Source organism: Choloepus didactylus, chromosome 27 (genome assembly GCF_015220235.1).
Source record: "Choloepus didactylus isolate mChoDid1 chromosome 27, mChoDid1.pri, whole genome shotgun sequence".
In the NCBI taxonomy this organism is placed as follows: domain Eukaryota; kingdom Metazoa; phylum Chordata; class Mammalia; order Pilosa; family Megalonychidae; genus Choloepus; species Choloepus didactylus.
This window is the reverse complement of record NC_051333.1, coordinates 5,276,883-5,304,787: the sequence shown is the minus strand read 5'-3', so window position 1 is coordinate 5,304,787 and position 27,905 is coordinate 5,276,883. Positions and strand designations below refer to the sequence as shown.

General features: G+C 53.8%; 1 protein-coding gene across 1 annotated transcript in view; it reads left to right on the top strand.

Moving 5' to 3' along the window:
* Window positions 1-427: 427 nt before the first annotated feature.
* PPP2R1A (protein phosphatase 2 scaffold subunit Aalpha) overlaps window positions 428-27,905 on the top strand; it is a 30,270-nt gene continuing 2,792 nt past the window's right edge. The window contains exons 1-13 of the mRNA XM_037819414.1: window positions 428-583; window positions 13,927-14,017; window positions 16,388-16,488; window positions 19,700-19,932; window positions 20,084-20,231; window positions 20,343-20,498; window positions 22,112-22,226; window positions 22,330-22,400; window positions 22,655-22,789; window positions 25,099-25,272; window positions 25,598-25,658; window positions 26,378-26,532; window positions 27,374-27,516. Of these exons, the coding sequence (XP_037675342.1) occupies window positions 506-583; window positions 13,927-14,017; window positions 16,388-16,488; window positions 19,700-19,932; window positions 20,084-20,231; window positions 20,343-20,498; window positions 22,112-22,226; window positions 22,330-22,400; window positions 22,655-22,789; window positions 25,099-25,272; window positions 25,598-25,658; window positions 26,378-26,532; window positions 27,374-27,516 (1,661 nt within the window). The 5' untranslated portion in view covers window positions 428-505. The remainder of the gene's footprint in view (window positions 584-13,926; window positions 14,018-16,387; window positions 16,489-19,699; window positions 19,933-20,083; window positions 20,232-20,342; window positions 20,499-22,111; window positions 22,227-22,329; window positions 22,401-22,654; window positions 22,790-25,098; window positions 25,273-25,597; window positions 25,659-26,377; window positions 26,533-27,373; window positions 27,517-27,905) is intronic.

Here is a 27,905-nt window from a genome sequence, read left to right as displayed (position 1 = left end):
GGCAATAACCCGACGACCTCTCCCAACCTCCTCCTCCCCCGCGAGGGCCGAGGAGCCACCGGTCAGCACCCCCAAAGCTGCGCAGGGTCCCCAACCCCAGGTGACGTCATGCATTCCAGGTGGCACACGCGCAGAAGCCTTCTCCCGGTCCCGCCCCTCATTGGCTAGAAACAGCCGTTCGTCTCGCCGTTGCCAGCGGCGACGTAGGCGTGAATGACCTCGGTTGCTAAGATACAGGGTACTTCGTTTCCTTCTCGCCCTGTCCCAAGCTCCAGCAAGCCCAGGATCGTCCATTCGACCAATGGCAAATGGGCAGTGGGCGGGACTGATTTGCTCGGACCAAAGAAACGCGGGCTATAGTGCGGCCAACCAGCGCGCGGCAGCCCCTGTAAAGTGGCCCGGGCGCCCCCTCGCCCGCTTTTCCTCCGCTCCGCGGCCTCGCCCCGCCCCGCCCCGCTGCAGCCCCGCGCTGGTCGCAGTCGGTCCGGACCGGGACGGAGCCAAGATGGCGGCTGCCGACGGTGACGACTCGCTCTATCCTATCGCGGTGCTCATAGACGAGCTCCGCAACGAGGATGTGCAGGTTAGAGGCTACAGGGGGCTCGGGGAAGACGGCAAGGCGGACATGGAGGCCCGGGAGGACCTCGCGGAGGAGGCTTGGCGTTTGCCGGGAGTGGCGGAAGGGGTGGCGGCCAATCAGCACCCTGGTCTCATTCCTCCGGGTCCCCGGCCCGGATGAGACGGCTCCCCGGATTGGGTGTGGGTGCAGTGGAGGGCGGGAGCAAGGGCGCGCCTGGAGGGTCCCGGGCCTGCCGGGGCGCGCGACAGTCCCGGGGCCGAGAGGCCGGGCCGGGGTGGGGGACGGCGGGCAGGGGGGCGGAGAGGGCCCGGTGATTGGCGGAGGCCCCTGAGTGGCCCCTGGGCGGGGGCGCCGCCGTGTTGGCCGGGACGTGGGTGTGATTTTGGGTTTCAGCTGGGCTGCGGCGCTGAGGGGTAGACCCCCGAAATGGGCTGCCGTCGCCATTCCTGGCCTTCTCTCCTATTTTAACGCAAAAACACTCCCCACCAGGGGAAAACTTGCCAGTCTCAAGGGCGAATTGCACGGTAGCAAAACCCGCCCCCTTCTCTCTCCATCTTTTCCCCTTCGGCCGGGGGTGTGGGCAGTTTCCCAGGCGGGCCCACATTTTCCTCCTCAGCGGGTTCTAGAGGGATTAGGGGCTCTGAGCCCGGCTGGCGAGGCACTGAGCAGGGTTAGGGCTTCCTGGGTGCTCGTCCCGGCTCCACCTCCCACCCACTACGTGACCTTGGGCGAGTTACTTCACCGCTCTCAGCCTGTGTTTTTTGTGAAATGTGGAGTAATAATAGTTCAGGCCTCGTTGCGTGGTTGTGAGGACTGATTGCTTTAATGCAAGTAAAACAGATGGCGTCCGGCCTGTTGAAAGGGCCCGGTAAATAGCTGCAATCATTGGGAGTGGTGAGTGAAGCCTGCCGTCCCCCCTCTCGTCCTCAATTTCCCCATTTATGAAACGGAGTGGGGTGCACTGGGCAATCTGCCAAGGCCGGACCCGGCTCCGAGGCTCTGGATACATCACTCTGATTCTGGAGTCCGACAGGCTTCCCTTTGTGAAATGAAAAACGGCACCGTACGTTGTTAAACAGGCACAGTTGACTTTGTTCAGTGGCTGTTACAGCAGGGGAGAGAAAAAAACTGCGGAAGCAAGGGAGAGCCAGCTTTTTAAGAGCTGGGGGTGGGTTGGAGGAAAAGCCTGGGAAGATAGCAAAGGGCTTGTTCACTGGGATGGGCGAGGGATTTGCTGAGGTGAGGTTGCAGTTAGGACTGTTTGGCTCCATCAGGATGAGCAGGGATTAACTGGGTTGCCATCGGGACCCCTTGGTCAGGAATGTTTTCTTTTGCAGTAATTAGGCTACCTGGCTGCTGTAAGGGCCAGGAGAGAGGAGGATGGAGATAAGGAACCAGCCAGTTAGGGGCCTCTCAGTTGCCTGGGTAGCCAGGTGAGAGAGAGGGGAGGGGAAGATCGGGGGTGAAATTGCTATTTACAGTTGTCAGGGTCTGAAGTTGTCCTTTTTCCAGTTGTCCCCCTGGTCTGTCCCGTGCCCTCCCCTGCTCCTCCCCCACCTGGCAGCTGGAGTTTTACTCGGCAGTCCCAGAACTGCTGGACTGGTGAGGACCCAGGAGGGAGTGGGGAGGCATGCAAGGAGTAAACTGGCAGCTTGGCAGTCAGAGAAGAAAACAATCTCGGTCAGCTTGTACTCCTTGATCTTCAACTTCTTGCTGATTGACATGGGCAAGCTAGTTAAGCCTCGGTTTCTGCTTCTGTCAAATGGGGGTAATTATCTAGTTGGTCGGGCAGTCCTGTGAATTCATTTATTCAGTAAGCACCTGGCATGAGTCAAGTATGGTGCTGGGGCAATAGCGGTGACATCGGTTACTCTTCAGGAGACAGGTGTGAAGCACGTCAGCAGGTGAATATATTCACTTGTGTGAGAAGTAGGCAGGAAACAAACAGGGTGTTGAGATAGTGGGGCATCTGCTGTGCACTGTCCTGGGCAGGTGTCCAGCAAGGAACAAGATGGACAACATTTCCTAGCCTTGGGGCGCTTACCAGGGTAGTGATGGGAGATAGACAGTAATCAAAACGATAAATCAATCTGATAGTATGTGAAATGGGAGTAAGTACTATGGAGAAAAAAGGAAGAGAGGATGCAGTTTTAGAAAGATGATCAGGGGCACAGAAGGTGAATTTGAACAAGGATACCAAATTTGCTGGTACAGATTGCCAGAAACTTAGTGGTTTAAAACAACATAAATTTATTGTCTTACGGTTCTGTAGGTCTCCAGTCTGACACATGGCTTGCCAGGCTAAAATCCGGGTGTCAGCAGAGCTGTGTTCCTTGCTGGAAGCTCTAAGGGAGAACTCTTTCCTTGCCTTTTCCATCTTCTAGAGGTTTTCCACATCCCTTGATTTCCTCCTTCTTCAAGGCTAGCGATGGTCTGTGTCTGATTGTTCTTCCGTAGTCAGTCTCCCTCTGACCACAGCCGGGAGAGGTTCTCTGATTTTAAGGATCTGTATGATTAGATGGGGTCCGCCCAGATAATCTCTCAGGGTCCTTACCCCTGATCACGTCTGCAGAGTCTCTTTTGCTTTGTAAAGTAGTACAACAATCAGTGTTTCCAGGGGTTGGGTTCTGGACAACTGGGGCGGGTGGCGGGGGCTTTTTTCTGCCTCCCACAGTCACTGCAGTGGGAAGGGGGAGATTGAGGGGGAAGTGGTAGGAGACAGGATGGTAGCGATGTGCTTTTTTTTTTTTTTTTTTAACTTCATCAATTAATTTAACTTTTTTTTTTTTTTTTTTAATTCCTTGGTTACTTTTAATTTTATTGCATTGAGGTCAGTGAAGGTGAGCTACTCATTCAGTAGGTATTTGCATTTATGGAGTGCTGGGAGTTGTCTGCCTGTTGAGGCTGCAGCAGTGAGCAGGCCACACCTGGTGGGTGGAGTGCACTTCCTTGTGAGGGCAGACAGGAAACAAACCACACAGGGTAGAGGAGGGGAGATGGAGAAGAATGAGTGCCGAGGAGGGGAAGCAGGAAGGGGAGGAAGTGGGGAGGATCCGGGGTGGACTGTGGTGTTAGGTGCGGTGGCCAGGGAAGGCCTTACTGAAAAGGTGACATTTGGGCAGAGCTGTGAAGGGAGGTTGCAGGCGCCTTGTATTCTGGGCGGGGGTCCTGAAGCCAGAATGTGCACCCCGTGGTCTGGGAAGAGCAGGACACGAGCTGCTGCTGTCAGGAGAGGAAGGTGGAGAAGCATCGGAGGGCCAGTTCCCGGGAGGGTCTCGTGAGCCATCAGTTAAACCCAGGGTTGGCAGACAGCCACGGAGGACCCGAGGTCTCTTTTTGTAAATAAACTGTTCATTTACGTATCATGTCTGCATCTTTTGTGTTGAAACATCAGGGTGGAGTTCACTAGTTTCAACAGAGATGGTCTGGCCCTCAAAATCTAAAACGTTTACTATCTGGTCCTTTACAGGAAAACAAATTCTAACCTCTGACTTAAACCATCACTGTGTCAAATCCCCTATGTCTGGGCAGAGCTTTCTAGAGCTGCCCCATCCAGTGCAGTAGCTGGTCTGAATTGAGATGTGCTGAAAGTAGAAAACTCATACCAGATTTCAAAGACTTGGTACAACAGAAAAAATTTTGGGATATGATGGGTTAAATAAAACATATTAAAATTAGTTTCACCTTTTTAACACTAATAAAATTTAAAATTGTGCATGTGGTGTGCGTGTGGCTTCCATTATGTTTCCATTGGACAGTGCTGATTCTAAACCATGCTCGGAATTTTTGTTTTTTCAACAGTGATTGTATTTCCAAGGGTTGCAGAAACAGTGGAATGAGAGAGAAAAACCTGGGGGGAGAGAGCTGCGGGTGCTGCAGGAGCCAGGCCCCCCCAGCACTCCTTTTTTCTCTGTGCCCCCTGCCACATCATCCTTCCCCGGGTGGCCGGGCCCTCTCGGGCCTCAGAGAACCCTGTGCCTTCGCCCACCTCCCAGGACCTGCTTGGCACATGTCAGGCCATGTCTGGGGTTGAGGCAGGCTCAGGCCTCGGTCGTGGCTGGGGAGTTGCTTAGTGAGCAGACCGCTTGCTGCCCCTTGGCGCCCTGGGGGCGGGGGAGAGGGGCTGGTGTCCAGTGCCACCCAGGACACCCGTGAGACCCATCCACAGACCGGGTGGTGTGCTTGGTCTCGGTCGTGGCGATGGCAGCATTCAGATCCTCGGGCTCACCCGGGCGGGGTCACCCTGGACCATCTGACTGGTGACAAGGAGGGCGGAGGCCACAGGGGAAGGTCCAGGCGGTGTGGAGCCAGATTGGTCTGGAGCTCCGAGAGGCACGTTGTGGGCCCACAGAGCGCAGGGAGCGGTGGTGGGGACGCGGCCTGGCTGAGGAGCCGGCCCGGGCTGGTGACGCTGTGCTGGAGGTGCAGGCAGCGCAGGTCACGCAGGCGGCCTTCTGTCCACCCCAAAGGCAGCCCGAGGCCCCCGGTGGCGGGGAGAGAGAGAGCCTTTATTTTTATATGAATACTGAACCTTTTGTTTTGCGCCTTGCTCTTTTCACTTACTGTTTCTTCCAGATCTTTCCCCGCATGTACCTGTAGATCTGGGCTTGTAGGAAGGTTGAGCATTTTCCCAAGAATCGGAGACAGGCCCGGAGGTGGCATCGTTTCCTTGTCTGTGAGTTTCCTGAGGAGAGGGCTTTGGTTCCTCTCTAAGGACTCAGCTCCCAGCACAGGCCTGAGAACACAGACCAGGGGACACAGGAGCTCATGGCGGTGGGGGGTCGGGTAGGCACTAGTGAGTGCTCCCTGTTACTGGGTGCCGGCTCTGCTGGGTGCTCTGCTGAGGCTTTGCATCCTTACTGGATTCTCACAACTGCCCTTTGCGGTAGGGTCTGTGCTCCTTCCCATGTCCCAGATGAGGAAACTGCAGCACAGCTAAGGTAAGGAGCTCAGCCAAGGCCGAGGAGCCAAGGGAAGTAGGACCTGAGGGTAGAGGAGAATTTGGGGTAGGGCAGGTACTTGCTGACTTACATTTGTATGGTAGCTACTTTGAATCTTAAACGAGACAGTCCAGGATACTAGAAAGTGGGAATTAAAATCCTATAATCTTGATTCCTTCATTGAGCAGATATTTTCTGGACACCCCTTATGTGCGGACTCTGTTGTGGGTGCCAGCAGGGAGCAAAGGAGCGAGTCTTTGCGACACTTACATTCTAGTGGGGGAGACCGACCATATCTCTGTGGTATGATGGCAGTGGCGATGACTGCTAAAAGAGAAAACGAGGCAGAGACGGGTTAGAGCATGCCTGGGGCTGCTGCTTTCGATGAGTAGCTGGGGAAGTTTCCCTGAGTAAGTGCCATTGAGCCGGGGCTTGGATGGAATGAGGGAGGATGAAGAGGTGGGGAAGAGCAGTCCACAGGTGCAAGGCCCTGCAGTGAGCATGTGCTTGGGTGTTCAGAGAACAACAGGAGGCCAGTGTGGGGGGCGTAGGGTGGGAGGCGAGACCACGGCTGGCGTGTGTCTGTGTGTGTGTGTGTGTGTGTGTGAGTGAGGCCGTGGGCACAGTGCAGGCTGTGAGGTGTGTCTGCTGGGCTCCGACCTCATTCTGAAAGGATCCCTTCTGCTGGGCGGGAGCAGAGCTGCGGGCACCCGTGCAGGGTGGCCTGCAGGGTGGGTGGCGTTAGAGCCGCGCTGTGTGGGAGGGAGGCTGGGGGCGCTGCGTAGCGGGGTTGGTGACGGCCAGTTGGGCCCTGGGGCCTGTGCAGCCCCGTCTGTGAAGGGGCGTCGCGAGGCCGGCCCAGCACTTGCCTGGCCGTGAAGATACCGAGGGATCCGGCCTTTTAAGCGGCTGCCCCGGAGGAGGCGTGTGGGTGCCCTCACTGCCATCGCCACAGGGGCAGCGGGGGGTGGTGAGGAGCGCCCATCCCTTGCCTGAGGACACCCCGCAGGTGAGAGTTGGGGGCGGGTTGTGGTACCCCGGGGGCATTTGGGGCCCGGTGTTGTGGAGTGTGGCCCACCGAGCGAGAGGCCCGGTTTCTGTGTTGCTTTCACTTTCTGTGCTCGGTTTTCTCATCTGGAGATGGGGATAACTTTGTAACTTGGCAGCTCACGGGGTGGTTGTGAGGATTAAATAAACGGAAGCTCTTAGCACAGCGCCAGCACTGTGCACGGTGTCAGCAGCACTGGTGGTGACGTGACGGGGCTCGGTCTGTCAGAGGCACTTGGGGCATCTTCTGATCCTTATTTTAGTGGTTTCTCTAGAGCGGTGGGTCCCAGCTGAGGTGACATTGGACAGTGTCTGGAGGTGTTCCGAGGGTCGCACTTGTGGGGAGTCATGCAGCATCTCCCGTGACACTTTTTGAAGCAGATGGTTACAGATGCAGCTCAGACCCGACCCCGAGGAACACAGTCCTCAGATATTACATTTTTTATGTAATGTTCCATGTTTGTTATCTTTATTTTACAAAAATTAACCCAGCAAATCTTTTCTGAGCACTTAATGTGCACATACCTGTCTGGGTTCATAGAGTGAAGACGACCAAGTCCCTGCCCCTGCGGAGCGCTGTGCTGTGGGAAAGGAGAAACGACAAGCCAACAGAGTAGAGTCGGGGCGGGAGAGGAGCTGAGACGCGTGGAGAGAGAGGGGTGCTGTTCCAACAGTGAGGGCCCTGGGGTGTGTGGCAAGGAGTGGACCAGGATGAGGGGACAGTGAGGGCCAAAGCCAAGGGTGGGAAGTGTGTGTGTGCACATGCGTGTATACTTGTGTGCACGTGGATGTTGCTGACTTGCAAGGAAACCACTGTGACAGCAACAGAGGGAGTGGGGGGGGGGGATCTTGCTGGGCCTGGTGGGCCACAGGAAGGCCTGTGGGTTTTATTCCGAGTAAGATGGCAAGTCCCGCTACCCCTGGGATCCTACTTGACATGCATGTCAGGGAAGGGTCTTAAAGGAGACAGGCTCTCTACAGTGGATGTAGCGGTGGGAAGGGGGAGGTGTTTGTTTACATCCCCCTGTACCAGGTCAGGTGCAGGGCTGATACGTGCTGTCCTGGAACCGTGTACCTGGATTGCGGTCAGTGCCAGGGGGCGGAAGGGGGTACGTGGGGGGCCGCGCACAGGGAAGCCTTTCAGGGTTGTGATGTGAACGAGAGCCAGTGAAGGTTTCTCCTTGACATCAGCAGCTGCTCTGTCAGTTAGGAACGTTACAGGGAACACACCCAGCAGTCCTTTCACCAAATGAGGATTCCTCATATAACAAGTTCAGCAGCTCTACAACATTGTAGGATTGGGTGAGCTGTCTCATGCTGTGTCAGGGTTGCTGCAGCATCTCCTGACATTAGGTCCTCACAGAGCCACACTGAAAGCAGGGCCAGCCCGGGGCAGAGACCTTCTTCTCCTCCCTTGCACCAAGGAGGAAAATCTTTCGTGGAAGCTCCCCAGTGGACTTGCCCTTACATTTCTTTGCCAAGAACTAGGTCACTGCTGAATTAGTTGGGATTAAGCTTGGCCATAAATAATGACATAACTCTGCATAACAGGGACTTAAATGAGCTCAAAGTTTATTTCTGACTCATGACCACGAAATCTGGTGGAGTCCAAGCTGCTGTGGTGCTCCACGGCCATATGCCATAGGGTCCCCCTTTCTTACCATTATGTTAGCCCCCGCCTCTCCTCCCCAGGTTGCCTCAAGGTTCCAAGATGGCTGCTCAAGCTCCAGCCATTCTAGCTTCATTGTGGACAGAAAGGAGGGAAGAAGGATGTGCTCCCCTTCCCTGATGAGGACATTTCCTAGAAGTCACACATAATGTCCACCAGGATTTCACTGGCCAGGTCTTAGTCACATCTGGATGCAAAGGAGATTGGGAAAAATGTTTTTCCAGGGGGTCATGTGCACAGCTGGAAATCAGGGATTATTAGAGGCAGTACAGCCTAGTGCTGGAAGTTTTAAACTGGGGCACATCTTACGAATTACTGTATTACAGTAGTATGTTTTAAACAGTATTAGCAAAACCTGCCATGAATAGAAATCCTGATGTGTCACAACCCATTTCAGCTGTTGCTGGGCTCTTGTAGTGTTTATGCTATTGCTATTTCAAAGTGGTGGTTATTGTTAGACCTGCTAAGGGGGTCCATGGCACCGAAAGTACCCAGAAATACAAATACACGGTCGTGATTAAGAGTCAGTGGCTGGGTTTCAAATCTTGACCCTGCTGTCTTTGAAGACGTTAGGTTACTTCACCTTCCTGTGCCTTTGGCTTCTCTGCTGTGAAATGGGTGATCCTGTATTTTCCTCCTGGGGTGGGAGTGAAGGTTACATGCCAGAGCCTGGCACAAAGTAAGTACTGGGGAATGTTTGCTATTATTACTCTGTTACTGTGAAAGAAGGGAGAGCAGACCTTGGCAGACAGCTTGCAGGCTGCCACACGTGCCCGTGTGATACCTGAACAAAATCAAGATGTGTCAGCCAGGCATGAGGCTGCCCCAGCAGCCATTCCTGATGTCGCCCTCACGCCCTTGAGCTTGGGAGCGCTGGGTCCTCCCAGCAGCCTTCTGGGGGAGGTATTATCATCCCCATTTTACAGATGAGAAATTGAGGCAGAGTTGCTTGGGACCCTGCAGCTCGTAGGTGAAGCAGCTTAGTCAGCCCTGAACCCAGACACTGCCCCGTGCTGCCTCAGGGACCTCTGAGATCAAAACCAAGGACTCCACGGAGGTGGTGGAGGGGAGGGGGCTCTTTGCCAGGGGAGAGATGTCAAACTCCCCTGGACCTACTCCTTGGGGATCTTTCCGAAATGGCAGTGATGTTGGGATTGAGAGCCTGGGCTCTGGCACCCGGCTGCCTGAGTCCCAGGCCTGCCCTGCTGCTTTTCAGCATGTGACCACTTCTTGGCGCATCAGTGTCTGCTGCTGTGCGGTGCGGGTTGTACTACTGATACCTGTCCCAGGGCAGTCGTGAGGGTGGTCAGCCGTCAGTAGGTGCCCCAGACACGTGATGATGGGCCTCGGGGTTGTTGCTGTCCTACTGTGGCCCCGGCCACATGCCCCGTTTCCCCATCGCCCCGCCGAGAGGAGAACACCAAGGCCCAGCTTGGAAAGGACAAGCAGGAGATAGGCAACAAGTCAACCTTCCAGCATTTTATGATGAAAATTTCAAACAGAGAAAGTCGCAAGACAAGTAGACTCTGCTGCCTGTTTTGGCAAATAGAGTTTTATTGCCCTGCAGCCATGCCCACTTGTTTACGCGTCGCCAGCAGCGGCTTTTTGGCGACAGACTTGAGCAGTTGAGGCAGAGTCTGTTGTCCATAGACCTGGAAGTATTTTCTGTCTGACAGTTTACAGAGAAAGCTACAGTGAACTCCTTGTACTTCTCAGATTCAGTAACTACTGGTGTTTGCTGTATTTGGTTTTTTTTTTAATTACTTTATTTATCAAATAAAAAAACATTTCCAAAGAAAATAAAGCAAAGCAATGGGAAAAACAAATATACTGAAACAACTTCCTTCCAGTACACTCCTACCATACCAAAAGAAACCTAACAAAGCACAGTCACACCTGAGCATTCCCATATCATTAAGATCACCCTCAATATCTTGTCCGTTCTTATTAGATTATCGTTTTCCCTTCCCTAGTGGCTGTCTATCTCTAGGTCCCCTATATTCTACAGTATGAGACACTTTGAGTTCATATTAGTGGTAACATAATCTCTCTCCTTTTGTGCCTGGCTTATTTCACTCAGCCTTTTGTCTGCAAGGTTCATCCATGTTGTCATATGTTTCACAACCTGGTTCCTTCTTAGACCTTGTTCCTTCTTACTGCTGCGTAGTATTCCATTGTGTGCGTTATTACCACATTTTGTTTATCCACTCATTTGTTGAAGGGCATTTAGGTTGTTTCCATCTCTTGGCAATTGTGAACAATGCTGCTGTGAACATCAGTGCACAAATATCTGTTTACATCACTGCTTTCAGATCCTCTGGGTAAATACCAAGAAGTGAAATTGCTGGATTGTAGGGTAACTCAATATCTAGTTTTCTGAGGAACCATCAAACTGTCTTCCAGAGTGGCTGAACCATTATACAGTCCCACCAGCAATGAATAAGAGTTCCACTTTCTCCACATCCTCTCCAGTATTTGTAGTTTCCTGTTTAATGGAAGCCATTCATATTGGGGTGAGATGATACCTTGTTGTGGTCCTAATTTGCATCTCCCTAATAGCTAGCGAAGATGAACGTTTTTTCATGTGTTAGGCATTTGTATTTCTTCTTCAGAGAAATGTCTTTTCATATCTTTTGCCCATTTTATAATTGGCTGTTTTACTATTGTCATTGAGTTGTAGGATTTCTTTATCTATACAAGATATCAGTCGCTTACCAGATACGTGGTTTCCAAATATTTTCTCCCATTGAGTTGGCTGCCTCTTTACCTTTTTGACAAATATCCCGCAAGGTACAGAAGCTTTTGATTTTGAGGAGTTCCCATTTATCTGTTTTTTTCCTTTTGTTGCTTGTGCTTTGGGTGTAAGGTCTAAGAAGCGACATCCTAATACTAGGTCTTGAAGGTGTTTCTCTATGTTATCTTCTAGGAGTTTTATGGTGCTGTTTCTTATGTTGAGATCTTTGATCCATGTTGGGTTAATTTTTGTATAGGTTGTAAGTAAAGTAGGGGTCCTCTTTAATTCTTTTGAATATAGATATCCAGTTCTCCCAGCCCCATTTGTTGAAGAAGCTGTTATTTCCCAGTTCAGTGGATTTTGGGGCCTTATAAAAAATCGGTTGACCATAGATCTGGGAGTCTATTTCCAAATTCTCAATTCAATTCCATTGATCAATATGTCTGTCTTTGTGCCAATACTATGATGTTTTGACTACTGTGGCTTTATAGCAGGTTTCAAAGTCAGGAAGTATAAGTCCTCCCACTTTGTTTTTCTTTTTTAGAATGTTTTTAGCAATTTGAGGCATCTTTCCCTTCCAGATAAATTTGATGGCTAGCTTTTCAAAGTCTGCAAAGTAGATTGTTGGAATTTTGATGAGAATTGCTTTGAATCTGTAGATCAGTTTGGGTACGATTGGCATCTTAACGACATTTAACCTTCCTATCCATGAACACAGAATATCTCTCTATCTCTTTAGGTCCCCTTTTATTTCTTTTAGTAGAGTTATGTAATTTTCTGTGTAGAGGTCTTACATCCTTGGTTAAGTTTATTCCTAGGTACTTAATTTTTTTAGTTGCTATTAAGAATGGAGTCTTTTCCTTGAGTGTCTCTTCAGTTATGTCTTTTCTATTGTATAGGAACATTTCTGACTTATGTGGGTTAATCTTATATGCCACCACTTTGCTGAATTTATCAGCTCAAGTAGGTGTGTCATCAATTTCTCAGGGTTTTTCAAATATAAGATTATATCATCTGCAAATAATGACAGTTTTGCTTCTTCTTTTCCAATTTGGATGCCTTTTATTTATTTGTCTTGCCCAGTTCCTCTGGCTAGCACTTCTAGCACTCTGTTGAATATCAGTGGTGACAGCGGGCATCCTTGTCCTCTTCCTGATCTTAGAGGGAAGGCTCAGTCTCTCACCATTGAGTGTTACACTAGCTATGGGTTTTTCATAAATGCTCTATATCATATTGAGGAAATTTCCTTCAATTCCTAGCTTTTGAAGTGTTTTTTGTCAATAAACGATGCTGGGTTTTGTTGAGTGCCTTTTCTGCATTTATTGAGATGATCATTTGATTTTTCCCTTTTTTTTTTTCTGATTTCTGTATTTGGTTTTTTCAGAATCTGTTTCTAAAGGTCTTTCTCTATATACAATTTATTTTTTGGCTGAACCATTTTGCAAATATGTTCCAGGCCTTATATATCATCCTGGGTCCTCCCACCGCCAGGGAGGTGGGCTTCGCACTACCCGAAGCCTAGATGGTCCAGAAACCCAGGGACAGTGTATTAAAAATACGGTGTGTACATTTTTCTGAGGAGAGGCCATTATAGTGTTCCATGACTTCTCCATCATTGTCCGTGACCCCAAAGTGCTTCTTAAACCACTGGGCCAGATAACCTGTAATTTAGGGGTCCCAGGAAAGATCAGGCTGGGGGCTTCCTGCTCTCATCTTGCTCCCCTCCCTCTGGGACGGGCTGCCACCGCTGCCCTGGGTTGCTCACTCAGCAGGGCCCTGTGCCCACTCACACGTGGGGCCTCACTCCATTCTGACCACAGCCCGGGGAGCCAGGCAGAGACGGAGAAACCAGAGGCGAGGGTTCCACATTCAGCCCCGGAATCTCCGCAGCTGAGCCCGATTCCACCAGTGCTCACTTTGGTGGTGTCTTTACCCCTTGAGCCTCAGCTGTGCTCACTCCCTAGGACTCAGGGGATCACAGGCAGTCCCAGGGTGACTGCTTGGTGCAAGACCTCGATGTATGTTGACCACTGGTCTTAGTTCCCTGGGGCTGCTGAAAGCAGTGACCACAAACCAGGTGGCTTAAAATGACAGAAATTTATTCTCGCACTTCTGGAAGCCAGAAGCCTGGAATGAAGGTGTTGGCAGGGTCGGTTCCTTCTGGAGGCCCTGCCTCCCCTGGCATCTGGTGGCGCCTGCTGTCCTTGCTGTTCCTCCGCTGGCAGAGGCTTTGCTCCGGTATCTCCGTCTGTTGTCTCATGGTGTCCCCCCCGTGTGTCTCTGTCTCTTTTCTGTGTCTTAGAAGGACGCTGTCTTTGGGGTTAGGACCCACCCTAAATCCAGGATGAACTCACTGTGAGATCCTTCACATAATTCCATCTGACAGTGGGGGCATCAGGACTTGGGCTGCTCCTGCCATCCTCTCTAGTGGCCTGCAGTCCTAGGGTTTGCCCCCCTCCAGGCCCTCTCAGCTGGGTCTTCCTGGGCCTGTTTACTCCCCCTTGGAAATGGGGCATTTAATAATTCTGACCTCGTGGGGTTGTCACGAGGGTTAGATGAGGTCGTGCATGTGAGTGCTCAGCCCAGGGTCAGCTTTAGTTGGGCAGCTGCTGTTGATGTTCAGCTTATGGTACAGCAGCGGGTGCTCGGTGAGGGGCAGGGAAGGAGCTGGGGGTGGGCTGCGCTTTTAGCAGGGTGGTTGGAGGAAGTGCGGCTGAGCGTGGAGACTCACTAGGACCTAAAGGGTGGGTCTGCTGCTGCCACCACTCCCGTCATTGTTCCTTTGTTCCTTGATGACTCACGGCCACTGTGTCACTTGGGAGGTGCTGGCCGAGTTCCTGGATTGCGTCTTCACAGCTGCCTAGCGAGGTTTCCAGGTGCTGCCTGGGTCCAGAGCTGTTGGAACTCATCCACTCCGGGTTTCTCATGTTCTCCTCTCTTCTCATTTTCTCGTCAGCTTCGCCTCAACAGCATCAAGAAGCTCTCCACCATTGCCTTGGCCCTCGGTGTCGAGAGGACCCGCAGCGAGCTCCTTCCCTTCCTCACAGGTAACGAGGTGGACTTGTGGGGCCTGCTGGGGATGAGAGCTCTAAAGGCTGTGAGTGTCTGTCCTGTGCTGGGCGCTGCGGGTGCAGGCAGGATTCAGAGGAGAGGAGCAGCCCTTCTCAGAGGGAGTGATCTAGAATGATGTGGGCCTGACTGGCGAAAATCCAAAATCCAAAGGGATTTGGAGGTAGAGAGCCAGGATTGGGCCGCAGCTCCCACAGTTAGAAGTTGGCAGCTTCCAGAGCTGACTTCAGGAGATTTCACTGAGCTCATGTTTTTTCAATTGATAATAAAGGGATAATCATCCATATGCATTCACGGTGCTGTGAGCATTATGTAACAGCCCTTGCTAACACGTACTTAGAGTGGGGCCTGCCCTCCGTAAGTGCTGGCTACAGTCTCCATCACTGGCTGAGTGCATCTTCTCAACTGCCCCGTTTTATAGATGTGGAAACTGAGGCACAGTGCAGTGAAGTGATTTATTTCTCCAGGGTTGGTCAGTTAGGGGTGATTGAGAGGAGAGGCATATTCTTCGAGTCCTTCTGGCTCCAAAGCTCTGCAGGGTTGATTAGTGACAAACAGCACAGACTCTGGGTCCTGACAACCTGGGTGCAAATCCAGGCTCTACCAGTCGTCAGCTGTGTGACCTCGGGCAAGCTACTCAGATCCGCCTGCCTCGGATTCTTCATGTGGAAGTCGGGCATAGCAGGCTCACCTGATGTGAAGCTTAAATAAGGGCTTATAACTGCCCGGTATGAGGTGGGCGCAGCCCACGTGTTGGTTGCTGGGAAGTTCCTCCATGGCAGGTGCCACAGGCTGGACCGTCACGTCACCATCTACCTTCCTGTCATTGTTCTCTTTACCACCTCGTACGCCATCCTTCTAAGCATCAGAAAGGGAGAAGACGCAGGGACACAGAGGATGGAGCCGCCATCCCCGCTGGCAGCCGAGAGAGGTGGAGGGCTGACCCAAGGTCAGACCCACTCTGTAGCCTCTTCGTTACGTGCCTGCCCCGGAAGCTGTTCTTGCCTCAGCGTCCTGCAGTGCTCGGTCCCCAGTTCGCTCATGGACGCCATGTGGTTCCGGGCCATCTGCTCAGGGGCTGGTGTGGAGACGGCCCACGCGGCATTCCCAGTTGCAGGCTGTGTCGCTGCAGGCAAGTTGCCATCACTCTTTAGGCCTCAGTCTCACCATTTGTCAACCTTCATACTAGTTAAAATTGCCGCTGAAGCGTTTCGGCACTACCCAGAGCAGGGTCCACACGGCATCGTCGTGTGTTTCTGTCATGACTGAAGGGGAGACTCACACTGTTGGGGCCCGGAGATGAAGGAGGGTGTCGTCAGATTCCTTGCAGCAGGGACCTACCTTGGGGGCACCAACCTCAGCTTCCAGAGGGAAGACTACACCTGCAGAAGGAAAAGTGCTGCATCTGCATCATAAATCCACAGGGGACTGAGAGAAGCTTCTGCTGGCGGCTCGGGCCTTGTCGCCATTGAAAACCCGGCAGGTGTCAGTGTCACACCCTAGGGAACGGCAGCCAGCAGGCTGTGGAGTTTGCTGCTGCCCCTGGAGCTCCTGCTAGTACCGGGTGCTTCACTGCTGGGACCTTCTCCGACCAGATCCAGGCTGACCCTGGGGGCCACGTCTGCTGGTGGCGACTGAGCCCAGGGCTGACCACCTGCCTCTCACAGAGGCCGCTTACACCCACCTGCCGACCACAGCTCCAAGTAACAGGTTCTCCCCTGCTGCGTGGACATCTCCATCCGTGTAACCCAAGGGGACCCACTTGCAGGTCAGAGGTGGCAGGTGCCGGTCCTTGAAGTTCTGCACAGGACACGCACCATCTCCCTTGATTACCCGTGGGGGTCACGCCTGGTCTAACTTCTACAGAGAACCTGAGGGGATTGAAAAGGAAGGTCAGGCCGCTGCTGAGCAGGCTGTGACCAAGGGGACTTTCAGGGTGAATGGGCTCTGCAGCTCCTGAACTTCCTGCTGGCAGCCCTGAGGCCACAGACTGATCCGAAGGTGTGCAGGGGTCCTCTGTGCCCTCCGATGGGAGGCTAGTGTGCTCAGCTGCAGCCCCCACTGCTCAGGCCACTGGATGAGCAGGAACTGCCATCCAGTAGTTTGAAGTTGTTGGTTCTTCCACAGGCTTTGAAACAGAAATTAGGTTGGTGGAAAATAAACATCAGTTTCTATTCTTAAGAAAAAAAAAAATTGCAACTGAAGTGTCAGGGTTACCCGGTGCTTTGTCACTATCAACTCTTCCATGTCTGATGGGCTCCCTCGGACTCGGTGATGACGCAGGGGATGGAGCATGGGTTGTGGGGCTGGGTTGCGGGGCTGTAACTGAGTCTGTCTTCATCCCACAGACACCATCTACGATGAGGATGAGGTCCTCTTGGCGCTGGCAGAGCAGCTGGGAACCTTCACCACCCTGGTGGGGGGCCCGGAGTACGTGCACTGCCTGCTGGTGAGTCTCCCACCCTTGGGTCACGTGCCTGGCCCTGCCCGGGGCTGGAGGTGGGATGTAGGGGGCTGGAGGTGCTCTGGAACAGGTGGGCACAGCAGGTCGGGGGCATTTGATACGATGCTGAGAAGGCTGTTGGCATCTTTCCATTTGCCAAACACCTCCGCCCTTAGAGCTCCGGGGCTGGCGTCAGGCTGCTTGGGTCCTCCCTGTCATCACCTGACCGACTTGTGAGAGATTGACTTCCTCTCTGTGCTGTACTTTCCTCGTCTGTAAAATGGAGTCATTAAAGCTCCCTTATAATATGACTCCCGGGGAGGAATGTAGACCCGGCATCGTGGGACGGAGAATATCTTCTTGACCAAAAGGGGGATGTGAAAGGAAATGAAATAAGCTTCAGTGACAGAGAGATTCCAAAACGAGCCGAGAGATCACTCTGGTGGGCACTCTTATGCACACTTCAGCAAGGGGCCTCAGGGCCCGCAGCGGGTTGGGGTTCAGGCCTGCGGTGGAGGTGGGGCCAGAACCCAGGGTACTCACGGCAGCTCCAGGTTTCCCACTGAGCATTCCGGGGAAACCACCGCACTTCCTTTTTGTTTTTTTCCCCCATTACACTGATTATGCCATGAAGTCCTAGGGAATACGGTGCTGCAGCCCAGGCTCCTCTCGTTCTCACGTGTGCTTCTCGGGGTGCCACATCAATTGAACCCCAGGTGGCTTTCTTTGGCTTCCTTCTGTTTCTGGTCATTTTCCTTCACACATTTCGGGAAGCTGCCTCGGCTCCTAGAGTGCATCCTGTGCCCAGCACCTACATCCATTCTCCTGGCGGGAATCTTGCCCTCGGCTTCTGTCCTTCCAGCAGCACCAGCAGCCTGCTGCATTGCACTGGAGCCTGCCGGTTTTCCTGTGGTCGCAGTTGGGGGCCTTCTTTTTTGAACAGTGCCATTCCCTTGATGTCTAGAATATCATCTTTCTTGTAGATTTGCATGTATGTGGCCAGAGCAACAACTTCATGTTTTCTAAAAGGCCTAGGGAACATGTGGGGGCCGCTTCTCTCTTCCTTTGCGTTTGTCATTTTGGTGAATTACCCTAAGATGGTGGTTGCTGCCGAAAGGCCCCACAGTTCTTGACAGACAGTCCTGAAGCCTTGCGTGGGCCCCGCCATGTGGGGAACCAGAGTTGGGTCCGATAGAAGAGCTGGTGCTCACACAGCCGCCCTGTGAGTTGGGCACTGGTATTGCCATATGGCACAGATGAGGAAACTGAGGCACGGTCGGTTTAAGTGACTTGTCTGAGCTGGTGAGAGGCAGAGCCAGGCTCAGATCTGGGCTCCTGGCTTGTAGTTGCTCCCGTCCTGCATTCAGGGGGCTCCTAGTTGGGACACAGGCTGCTCAGAGCTGTAAACTAGGAGCAGAGGGGTCTTCAGACCTGGAGTGGCAACCAGCCTGGTTTAGGCGGGATGGGGAGTGGTCAAGGAAGGCTTCCTGGAGGAAGTATAAGTTAGCCTGGATTTTGACAAGTTATCAGAAATGGAAAATAGCTATTCTGCGTTCATTCATTCCATAAATACTGAGCAGGGACCTGGCTGTGGGGAATTGGAATTACACAGGGGCCTGTGTGGCTAGGGCTCTAGCCTGTTTATTTATCAACAGGTTCTCTCTCTCGGGATCATGGATGAAAAAGCTGGTGAAAACTCTGAACCATTGCCTCATAACTATACATAAATCTAGGAGGCCCACAGCTTCTCCCCCGCCCCCTTTCCCCCCGCCCCAGAGCCCACCTTTGGATTCTCGGGGGACTCATGGTCTCCAGGCCTAAGAACTCCTGCCCTCTGTCCTTTACCAGGGAGGCCTCAGCAGCGGTTCTCCCTGAGCTCAACTCTGCAGGCACCACCTGGAGTTCCTTAGAAATGCCCCTTCCTGGGCCCTATCCCCAGACTCTGGTTCTTTGGCCCCAGGCTGGGATGGTTCCAGGTGGTCCTGTTCTGATCATCACTCCGAGAACTACTCTCGGCAGTAACCCACGGGGGAGAGACCCTGGGGTAGCTGCTCAGCCTCGGCCCTCAGACCCTCACATGGTAACAGGTCAGCGGGATCCAGCCTGCAGCCACTCGGTACCTACTGATGGAGCCGCCGCTCCGTGCCAGCCCGGCCAGGGGGAGGAGTGGGTGGGCGAGGACCCGGTCCCTGCAGTACCCAGTGACCCCTCACCCACAGGGGCACTGCCTGAAGTCCACCCTGAACCCGACACTCGGCCACGGCTTGAGCTCCGGCAGCACGGACCTTGCGCGGCAGCCCCGGCTTTTCAGTCGGTGCCAGCCTTTGTCTAATGAGGCTTAACCACATAAAAATCTGGGTTTTTTGGTTTCTTTGGGAAAATCAGATTTGCTTTTACCTCTGTTTTCTCACAGTTGATGTTGCTAGGAAGCGCCTATCCCCCTTAGGTGGGTGCTCCTCACTTTGCCCCCACCCATCACCTTTGTCCCTTGCTTCATTCTGACACCTGCCTGGCCCGGGAGCATTTATGTCCATGATTTTTTTCCGCCTTCTCTACCTGTCAGGCCAATTTGGGTTCCAGACCACAGTCCTCTACCCTTTATTTGAACAGGTCGGGGTACACCGAGTTTCATTCCAGAAGGTCTCTAACCGGTGACTCCCCCTCTGGACTAGGACCACTGCTCGCTCTGCAGACGTGGCGTGAGCGGCTTGGGTGTCTCTCAAGTAGCACATCCCCTTCCAGGGAGCCAGGCCTGAGCCCCAAGCCCTGGTAACGTGAGGTCCTTATACTGCCCACTGGACCCACAGCTGGGCTGCTCAACTCTTAGGGGGCTTCTCGGTCAGATGTCCTGGTTCAGATCCTGGCATTTAGCACTTACTGGCTTGGATGAGTTCCTTAATCTCTCTGTGCCTCAGATCCCCTTCTCTGAACTGTGGACAGCAGGAGGACCTGCTTTGTTAGATTCAGCAGGTTAGAACCGGTGTTCCCTGGAGTGTATGGCACAGACTGTGCTTAGAAAATATTTGGCACCTAGCAAGTAGATTGCCCAGTAAATGTGAATTATTACTGTACTTTGAGAAACTGATGACAGATGTGGCCCTCTCCTCAGAAAACAGTTTAAGGGACGGTGCACTGGACTGGGGGTGTGTGGGTGGTGGTCAGAGGAGGGGTGGTGGGGGAGCTGCTGGGTGACCTTGCGTCCTGCGTGTCCCTGCAGCCGCCCCTGGAGTCGCTGGCCACGGTGGAGGAGACAGTTGTGCGTGACAAGGCGGTGGAGTCCCTGCGGGCCATCTCGCACGAGCACTCGCCCTCCGACCTGGAGGCCCACTTCGTGCCGCTGGTGAAGCGGCTGGCGGGTGGCGACTGGTTCACCTCCCGCACCTCCGCCTGCGGCCTCTTCTCCGTCTGCTACCCCCGAGTGTCCAGCGCAGTCAAGGCAGAACTGCGGCAGTGAGTCCCCAGCCCCTGGCCCCTGCGAGCCCAGCCTCCTCCCCTCAGCTGGGTCCTCTGCTCCAGCCTCAGCCCCTCCCACCACCCCCAGCCTTAAATCAGGGGTTCGCTGCGGTCCCCCACGATTCTCCTGAGCCTGCCCTACTCCCAGGTACTTCCGGAACCTGTGCTCAGATGACACCCCCATGGTGCGGCGGGCCGCAGCCTCCAAGCTGGGGGAGTTCGCCAAGGTGCTGGAGCTGGACAACGTCAAGAGCGAGATCATCCCCATGTTCTCCAACCTGGCCTCTGACGAGCAGGTGGGGTCCTCTCCCGCCGTCCTCACCACCCCCTCCCTCTGACTCTGCCTCTGACGGGAAGCCTGGATGTTGACTCCCTGGGCGCCTCTCCCTTTCGGATCCCCTTGGCAGGACTCGGTGCGGCTGCTGGCAGTGGAGGCATGTGTGAACATCGCCCAGCTCCTGCCCCAGGAGGACCTGGAGGCCCTGGTCATGCCCACCCTGCGCCAGGCTGCTGAGGACAAGTCCTGGCGCGTGCGCTACATGGTCGCCGACAAGTTCACAGAGGTGGGTGCGGGGCCTTGGTGGGGCCCACAGGTGGGGAAACCTGGGGCCCTCGGAGGTGAAGGGGCAGAGCCGCAGGCAGGAGCTGGGATTGTAGATTTATTTGCTGACTGCTGCTGGTCCGTGGGGGCTGCGTGAGGTGCAGTGTTGAGAAGGCTCCTCGAGAGGAGCCGGGAACGGTGGCACACACGCCGAGTTCCCAACCTCCTCTGCTCCCCTCCATTTACGAGAGCAGCCGGAGCTCGGAAGGATGGATTTAATCAGCTGGGCCGAGCGACCTGTCAGTCTCTGGGGACCTAGGACACCCGGAGGGGCCCGGCTCTGCGCCACAAGCAGATCTGCTGAGCACCAGGTCATAGCTGGGCTCTGGGGGCACAGTGAGGTCAGCACAGCTGCTGCCTTCAGGGAGGCGGTCGGAGGGGACATTCAACAACAGGGCATTGCCGGTGCCCAGGCGCCCGGAGCACTGAGGGGGATGGGTGGTGCTTGGCCAGTTCCCACGAGGTGCTGGGTGCCAGCTGGGACAGGATGTGTTCTCAGCAGAACGATGGGACATGCAGGGAAGCTGGAGGGGAAGGACAAGCCCAAGTGAGAACTTTGGGGGTGGCTTGTGGGACCCCAAGAGAGATGAGAGACGACAGGGTCCTCTGCCCTCTTCCAGCAGCCAGTGGTGGTGGACGAAGGGGCTCAAGCAGAAATCCTGAGGACTTCCTAGAGGAAGCCTAAGACTTGTGGGGAACCTTAGTGGATACTGGGTTTGCTTTCTTACTGCTTTTTGGTGTTTCTTTAGTGAAAATGTTAGAGAAACGTGGCCATGTGGACACCAGCATGCACTAAAGTTAAGAGAGATTCTTGGGCCCCGGTGTCCTGGACGGTATGAACTGCATCACGCTGGGTTCAGGATAAAAGCTCCAGGCGGGTAGGGCGTGCAGGCTGCTGAAACAGTGCTTGGCAAACAGCACTCGGTACCTCGTGACGTGATGAAAGGTGCCATTTGCGCAGGATAACGTTAGGCCTTTCAACATTTATTTCCTCCTTAGTAAGTTACCGTCCTGCTTCCCACGCAGCCTGCAGAACTCGGCTTTGCAGCAGAAGCCAGGAGACAGGCGGGACCTGGCATGCCATCTCTCCCCTTAATTGTTGTTTCACTTTAATTGCAAAAGTAACAGATCTGAAAACCTACAGAAGTATATAAATCAAACAGCCACTGTATTCTTAGAATGTTTTGGATCCAGTAACAGAAAACGGAGCTCTTGGTGGCTCCAGCAGTGCGGAGATGGATTGTTATCTTTAGCAGTAGCAGCACCGAGGCAGCGACCCCTGGGGATCCATTGTGTTTCTGAGGGTCAGAGGTGTGGAGTGACTCATCCGAGCCCACACGGCTGGTACGGGACTAACTGAGCCGGGTGTGACCCTGACACCACCCAGTGCACCTCAGCGCCACACAGCGAGGGGCCGAGGCTGTGAGAGCGGAGCACCCTTGCTGGGGGCACAGCACAGTGCCGGGGCTTGTCCTGGCAGTTGTTCCCTCATTCTGGGGCCTTCACCTTCAACTTGGTGAGCCAGGGGTGCCTGCCAAACCCTCTCCCTCTCCCCACCCCCTTCCCTGTCCGCAGCTCCAGAAAGCAGTGGGGCCCGAGATCACCAAGACGGACCTGGTCCCTGCCTTCCAGAACCTGATGAAGGACTGTGAGGCCGAGGTGAGGGCCGCAGCCTCCCACAAGGTCAAAGGTTGGTTCCGGACTCATCAGGTGGGGGTGTCAGGCTGGTGTGGGCCCGGGACGTAGGCTCACCTCCCATCCCTTTCCCCATCTCCCCACCTCCCCACCCGCAGAGTTCTGTGAAAACCTGTCAGCCGACTGCCGCGAGAATGTCATCATGACCCAGATCTTGCCCTGCATCAAGGTGCCGTGGGGTTTGGTGCGGGGAGAGCGGGGCTGAGCCTGGGCTGGGGGCAGCCAGGTGCAAGCTGGTTTCCTGGCTTTAAACCAGTTATGAGGGTGTGATCACCAGCAGCATCTGAGGCCTGGGGCTGCCCCTCTGAGATTACTGAGCCCCTTCATCCAAAGACCTTTGGGATTGGGGCGGAGGCTGCTGAGTCTCCTGTGTGTGGGGAGCTGGTGGCCCTGACCCAGGCACCCCCCTCTTCTCCCCACCAGGAGCTGGTGTCGGACGCCAACCAGCACGTCAAGTCAGCCCTGGCCTCGGTCATCATGGGCCTCTCCCCCATCCTGGGCAAGGACAACACCATCGAGCACCTCCTGCCCCTCTTCCTGGCTCAGCTGAAGGATGAGGTGAGGGCGGGAGGGTCTGGGTCTGAGGGGGTAGCCCATGGGTCAGCAGTGTACGCAGATTGGCCGGAATCTTCTAGAACCTCAGACACCCAGCACTCCGATGAGTTAAATGTTATGACACAACTATCTACACATCCCTTCCTTCCTTCCTTTATTTGGCACTTGTGATGCCCTAGGCCTTGATACCCTTTTCCTGTGCATCAGAGACACCAGAAAACGAGTAAGATGGTTTTGATCGGGAGGGACAAGCGATCCCTTATTTCCAGTAAGGTGCTGGAGGTGCTGTGATGGGCGTGTTTACAGAGCCATGATTTTCACAGTTCAGGCTAAGATGCTACCATAGAGACCCCAAAGCACAGTGGCTTCTCTCTGGTCTCAGGCGCTGCCCTGACGGGAGGGAAGGCCCTAGTTCTCTTTCAGCACAAGACCCCAGTGAGGGCGTCACATCCTTCCTGCCCCCGACCTCCCCTAGCTGTTCAGGCTGCGGAGTCCAGAGGGTGAGGGCCATAGCGGTCATCGGGGTGAGCGCCTGGGAGGACCCGGGCCTTGAGTCTGTGGGCAGTGGAGGAGCTAGAGCAGGTCTGGGTGTCGGACAGGAGCCCTGAGGTTAATGTGAAAGAAAGAGACAAGCGAGTTGGACAGCGGAGGTACAGAGAAGCTAAACCAGAGGCTGTTGCAGGGGTCTTGGGAGAGGGCACAAGACTGCAGGGACACGGAAGGATTCGAGACTGTCAGGGAGACAGATGGGTTTCAGGCCCCCTGGTGTTTGCCTTGGCGGTGACTGGACAGACGGTGGGACTGTTTGCTGGGGTGTGACTCATCAGTGTCCCACACCACGTGTGCACAACGCACAGTATGACAGGAAAAGACAGCATGGTAACAAACAGCACTGCATCTAATATCACCAAGAAAGACTGCATTATTAAATACATCAAAAACAGTGCACCTTTTAAAGACAAGTTTCATAATTCTATTGGCATTTATTTACATGAACCGCTAATATGAACCATCATTCATTTTCTTAAGAACCAAAATATTATGATCTAAGTAATTTATCTGAACTGTGCTTCGTGCAGTTTTGCCTTATGATCGCACTTTTATAGACACAGCTTGTTAAAAATTCAATTATTTGCCTCTGGTGCTTAAGTGGGCTCACCTTGGGTTGGCTGTGTCGGAGCCTCTCCAGAGTCTCTGAGGGCAGTTTTGTTTCCTGGCACCAAGAAAGGCTCCAGTTCAGCCGGAGCATGAACGTGAGGCCAGACATGTTAAAGCAACCCTAGCACTGGGGCACTTTTCTCCTGCAGTCTGACCTTCTACAGGCACCATGTGGAAATCACACCCCTTCAGCCACAGCCTGTCCCTGGGCAGCTTCTCTTGCAAAGAGGACACGAACCATTGTGGTTTTCTTGCTGTGGCACAATGGTGAAGCTTATAGCTGGAATTTCAATTTTAAATTTTTAAACTTTGTATCTTACATTTTGACACTCAAAAGTTTTTCAAACAAAAAGGACCTACCTTTTTCTCAGTGTAGCTACACAGAAGTCTTTTCAAATGCGGAAGGTCCGTTCCCCGGCTTTTCCCTTCCCCCTGCTCTCAGTGCACCAGGCTCACTCCCGGGGCTTGGAGGGCAGCTCCCAGGAGCCGGGCCGGGGCCAGATCTTCCGTTAGAGAAACACCCCAGGTCTGCTGCTTACTTGGTTTACTGATTCATCTGTGTTTTCTTTTGATTCCAAAGTCTAAACTAAATTTGATAAGGAAATAATTTTCCTTCCTCCCTTCCCACCACCCCCAGTCCCAGAAAAACAGTGGTTTGTGGGCATTTCCTCCTCTGGGGGCAGGTTTCCCTGTTTGGTCACTGGCTGACACTCAGGCTGAAAACCCTGTCTGACTTCACAGTCCCCAGCGAGGTTTGTCTCCTCACCTGTGGTTCCGAGTTCCCCAACCAGGCTTTCTGAGATGGCGGGGTTCCTCCACACCAGGGAGTCAGGTTGCTCTTGGGAAAGCAGGCCTGGTGCAGGGAGCGCAGTGCGACTCCTGTGCTGCTCAGAAGCACAGAGTTCTCACTCGGGTCCCAAGCTGCCACCCCACGTGGGCGCCCACAGCTTTAGGACTGTGTATTGCTAACCTCTTTAAGGGAAACGTAGGAGACCTGTTCACTGTCGAAGAACGTACCCAGGACTGCTCATTACACATTCAGTGCCTTTCAAACGCGTGCCTCAGGCTGGGAGCTGGGCTTGGGCGGGAGCAGACCCTCGGGACATGACCAGGGTTGTCGTGTGCTGTGCGGAACCCTCCTGTCCTCTCCCCAGTGCCCGGAGGTGCGGCTGAACATCATCTCCAACCTGGACTGCGTGAACGAGGTGATCGGCATCCGGCAGCTGTCTCAGTCCCTGCTCCCTGCCATTGTGGAGCTGGCTGAGGACGCCAAGTGGCGGGTGCGGCTGGCCATCATTGAGTACATGCCCCTGCTGGCCGGGCAGCTGGTGAGCAAGGAGGCCTGGGCTGCCAGGTGGCGTGGGCCACCTGGGGACAGTGCCGAGCCAGAGATGGGGCCACTGCCACGTAGAGGGGGTGGTAACTGGGGACCATCCACGCTCAGTGGAGGGTGTGATTTCTGCTTGGGTGGGTCAGAGGCAGAGACACCATAAATAGAGCCTTAAAGGATGACTAGAACTCAGCCAGTGAGAGGAGGGGAGGGAGCACTCAGGTACAGTTGAGAAGTAGCCAGTCTATTGGGGATACATGTAGCTTCCTTTGGAAACTCCCTGCCCATTCTCCCTTGATCTCTTGCCCCCTTTTCTCCTGCAGGGAGTGGAGTTCTTTGATGAGAAACTCAACTCCTTGTGCATGGCCTGGCTGGTGGATCATGGTGAGCATCTGCACTAGGAGGCAGGAGGAGATTGGGGCTCTAGGAAAGGCGGATGGATTTGCGGGGCTAGTAGGGGAGGGGGAGAGGCTATAGTTACACTTTCCTTCCCCCCCATGGGTGCTGATGTGGGCCAGCTTTAGAATTCTGTGGGCCTTGTTAGAATCCTGGAGAAGTGCAGGGTTGGAGGGGACGTGACAGGTCGGCTCCGGGGCTGCCTGTCTGCTGAAGAGTCCAGGGCCACAAGCAGACGGACCTGGCTTTGACTTGCGCCTTCTGGCTGTGTCACTCCAGCAAGCCACTCGCCCAATTTCAGCCCCACAATCAGTCTTTGAAACTTAGGAGGTCTCATTGCAGTCTCTCAGGACCTTTCACTGAGTGGTAAAAATAAAAATGCACATTATCTATATCAGGTACCATTTTGAAATAGTAAGTACTAAATAATTTACTTGGAGTAGTCACTTCTCAGAGCCTCAACTGAGCCTTCTGAAAATGAGTCCGATAATGGACTCCAACTCTTGGAGCTGCTGTGAAGCTCCTGCATGAAGAAAGCACATTCAGTGACGCCCAGGGAGCACGTCTTCCTCTCGGGCTGCAGTTGACTGGCTTGCACATGGCCTGGCCCTAGGGGTTGCTCAGAAGGCGCAGTGAGTCCTGCTCTCTGCCCGCGCTGGTGCGTCACCTCTGGAATCACAGCCCCTCTCGCCCTCCCTCTCTTGCAGTCTATGCCATCCGCGAGGCGGCCACCAGCAACCTGAAGAAGCTGGTGGAGAAGTTCGGGAAGGAGTGGGCCCACGCCACCATCATCCCCAAGGTCTTGGCCATGTCTGGGGACCCCAACTACCTGCATCGCATGACAACGCTCTTCTGCATCAATGTGAGCACCTGATCTGTCCTGTCCCCCACCCCACCCCACCCCCGGGGTCTGGCAGTGCCTGGGAGAGGAGGGTTGGTGGAGGGGCCACAGGGGAGACACCTGGGTTGGGGATGGGGAAATGGCTTGGAGCTGGGGTCACCGGAGTGAGAGTCCTGGGGAACTGAGGGCCGGGGTCACAGGACCTCTCTGGGGGCAGGTACTTGAGTGGTGGGAGGCCCGGGACTAGCGAGACTTGATCTGTTCCGTCAACCCTCTCCTTCCCTGTAAAATGTATCTGTCTGTTAACCATTATGTTATGAAGTGTGCGGGCTCCAGAATCAAACCTAGGTTTTAATTCTAGCTCTGCCATCTATTAGCTACGGACAGCACTGCAGTTTTCTCCCCTGTGAAATAACCATACTGGTATCTGCAGTACCTAACTCATCAGGTGATGAATTTATTTAGCCTGCAAAGTGCCTAGAACAGTGTTGGGTACATAAAAAGTACTCCTGTCTCTCTACCTTTGTCACTAATTAGCTCAGACACTGTTCTAAGTTCTAGTTACATGCTTGGTATGTAAATACAAGGGACGCATTCTGATCTTTTCCTCCTCTGCTACACTTTGAAGGGCTCCATCCCAGAGAATTAAGGGAAGTCTGAGGATAGAGAGGTGGGACAAGGACAGTCTGAGCTGAGTCCCCAGGCCAGGGAGACGTGTCAGGTGGGCGTTGGGGCACCTTGGGGCGATGAGACCTTCAGGAGGAAAGCTGCCCCTGTGCACTCCCCTCACCCCTGGGGTCTGACCACCAGCGAGTGACCTGTGACCTTGAGAGTATTAGCAGCTGCCTCTCCCCACCCCCAGGTGCTGTCTGAGGTCTGCGGGCAGGACATCACCACCAAGCACATGCTGCCCACAGTCCTGCGGATGGCCGGGGACCCTGTCGCCAACGTCCGCTTCAACGTGGCCAAGTCCCTGCAGAAGATAGGGCCCATCTTGGACAACAGGTGAGGCCTGGGGCTGCCATCACACCTTGTCTGATCTTTGACCTTTGAAGATAGAGAGCCCAGGGCTTGAGGGCCAGCACTGCCCTTTGCTACTTGTGGACCAGGGCCTGTCCTTCCCTTCTCTAGGTTCTATTTTCCCCAAGTGTAGAATGAGAATTTGCCTTGTCCATTTCAGGAGGGGAGGATGGTGGTTCTCTATTCCAGCAGAAAACCATGACAAGATGAAATTGAGATGTATAACTTACAGTTACATCAAAAATGTCAAACACCAGGAATAAATTTAATGACAGAGGTACAAACTCGAGTGAAAATTACAGAACCCTTCCCTTATTCACAGATAGAGCTCCCTGATGTTATCAGTACATTCAGTACAATCCTGGCCAATCCCA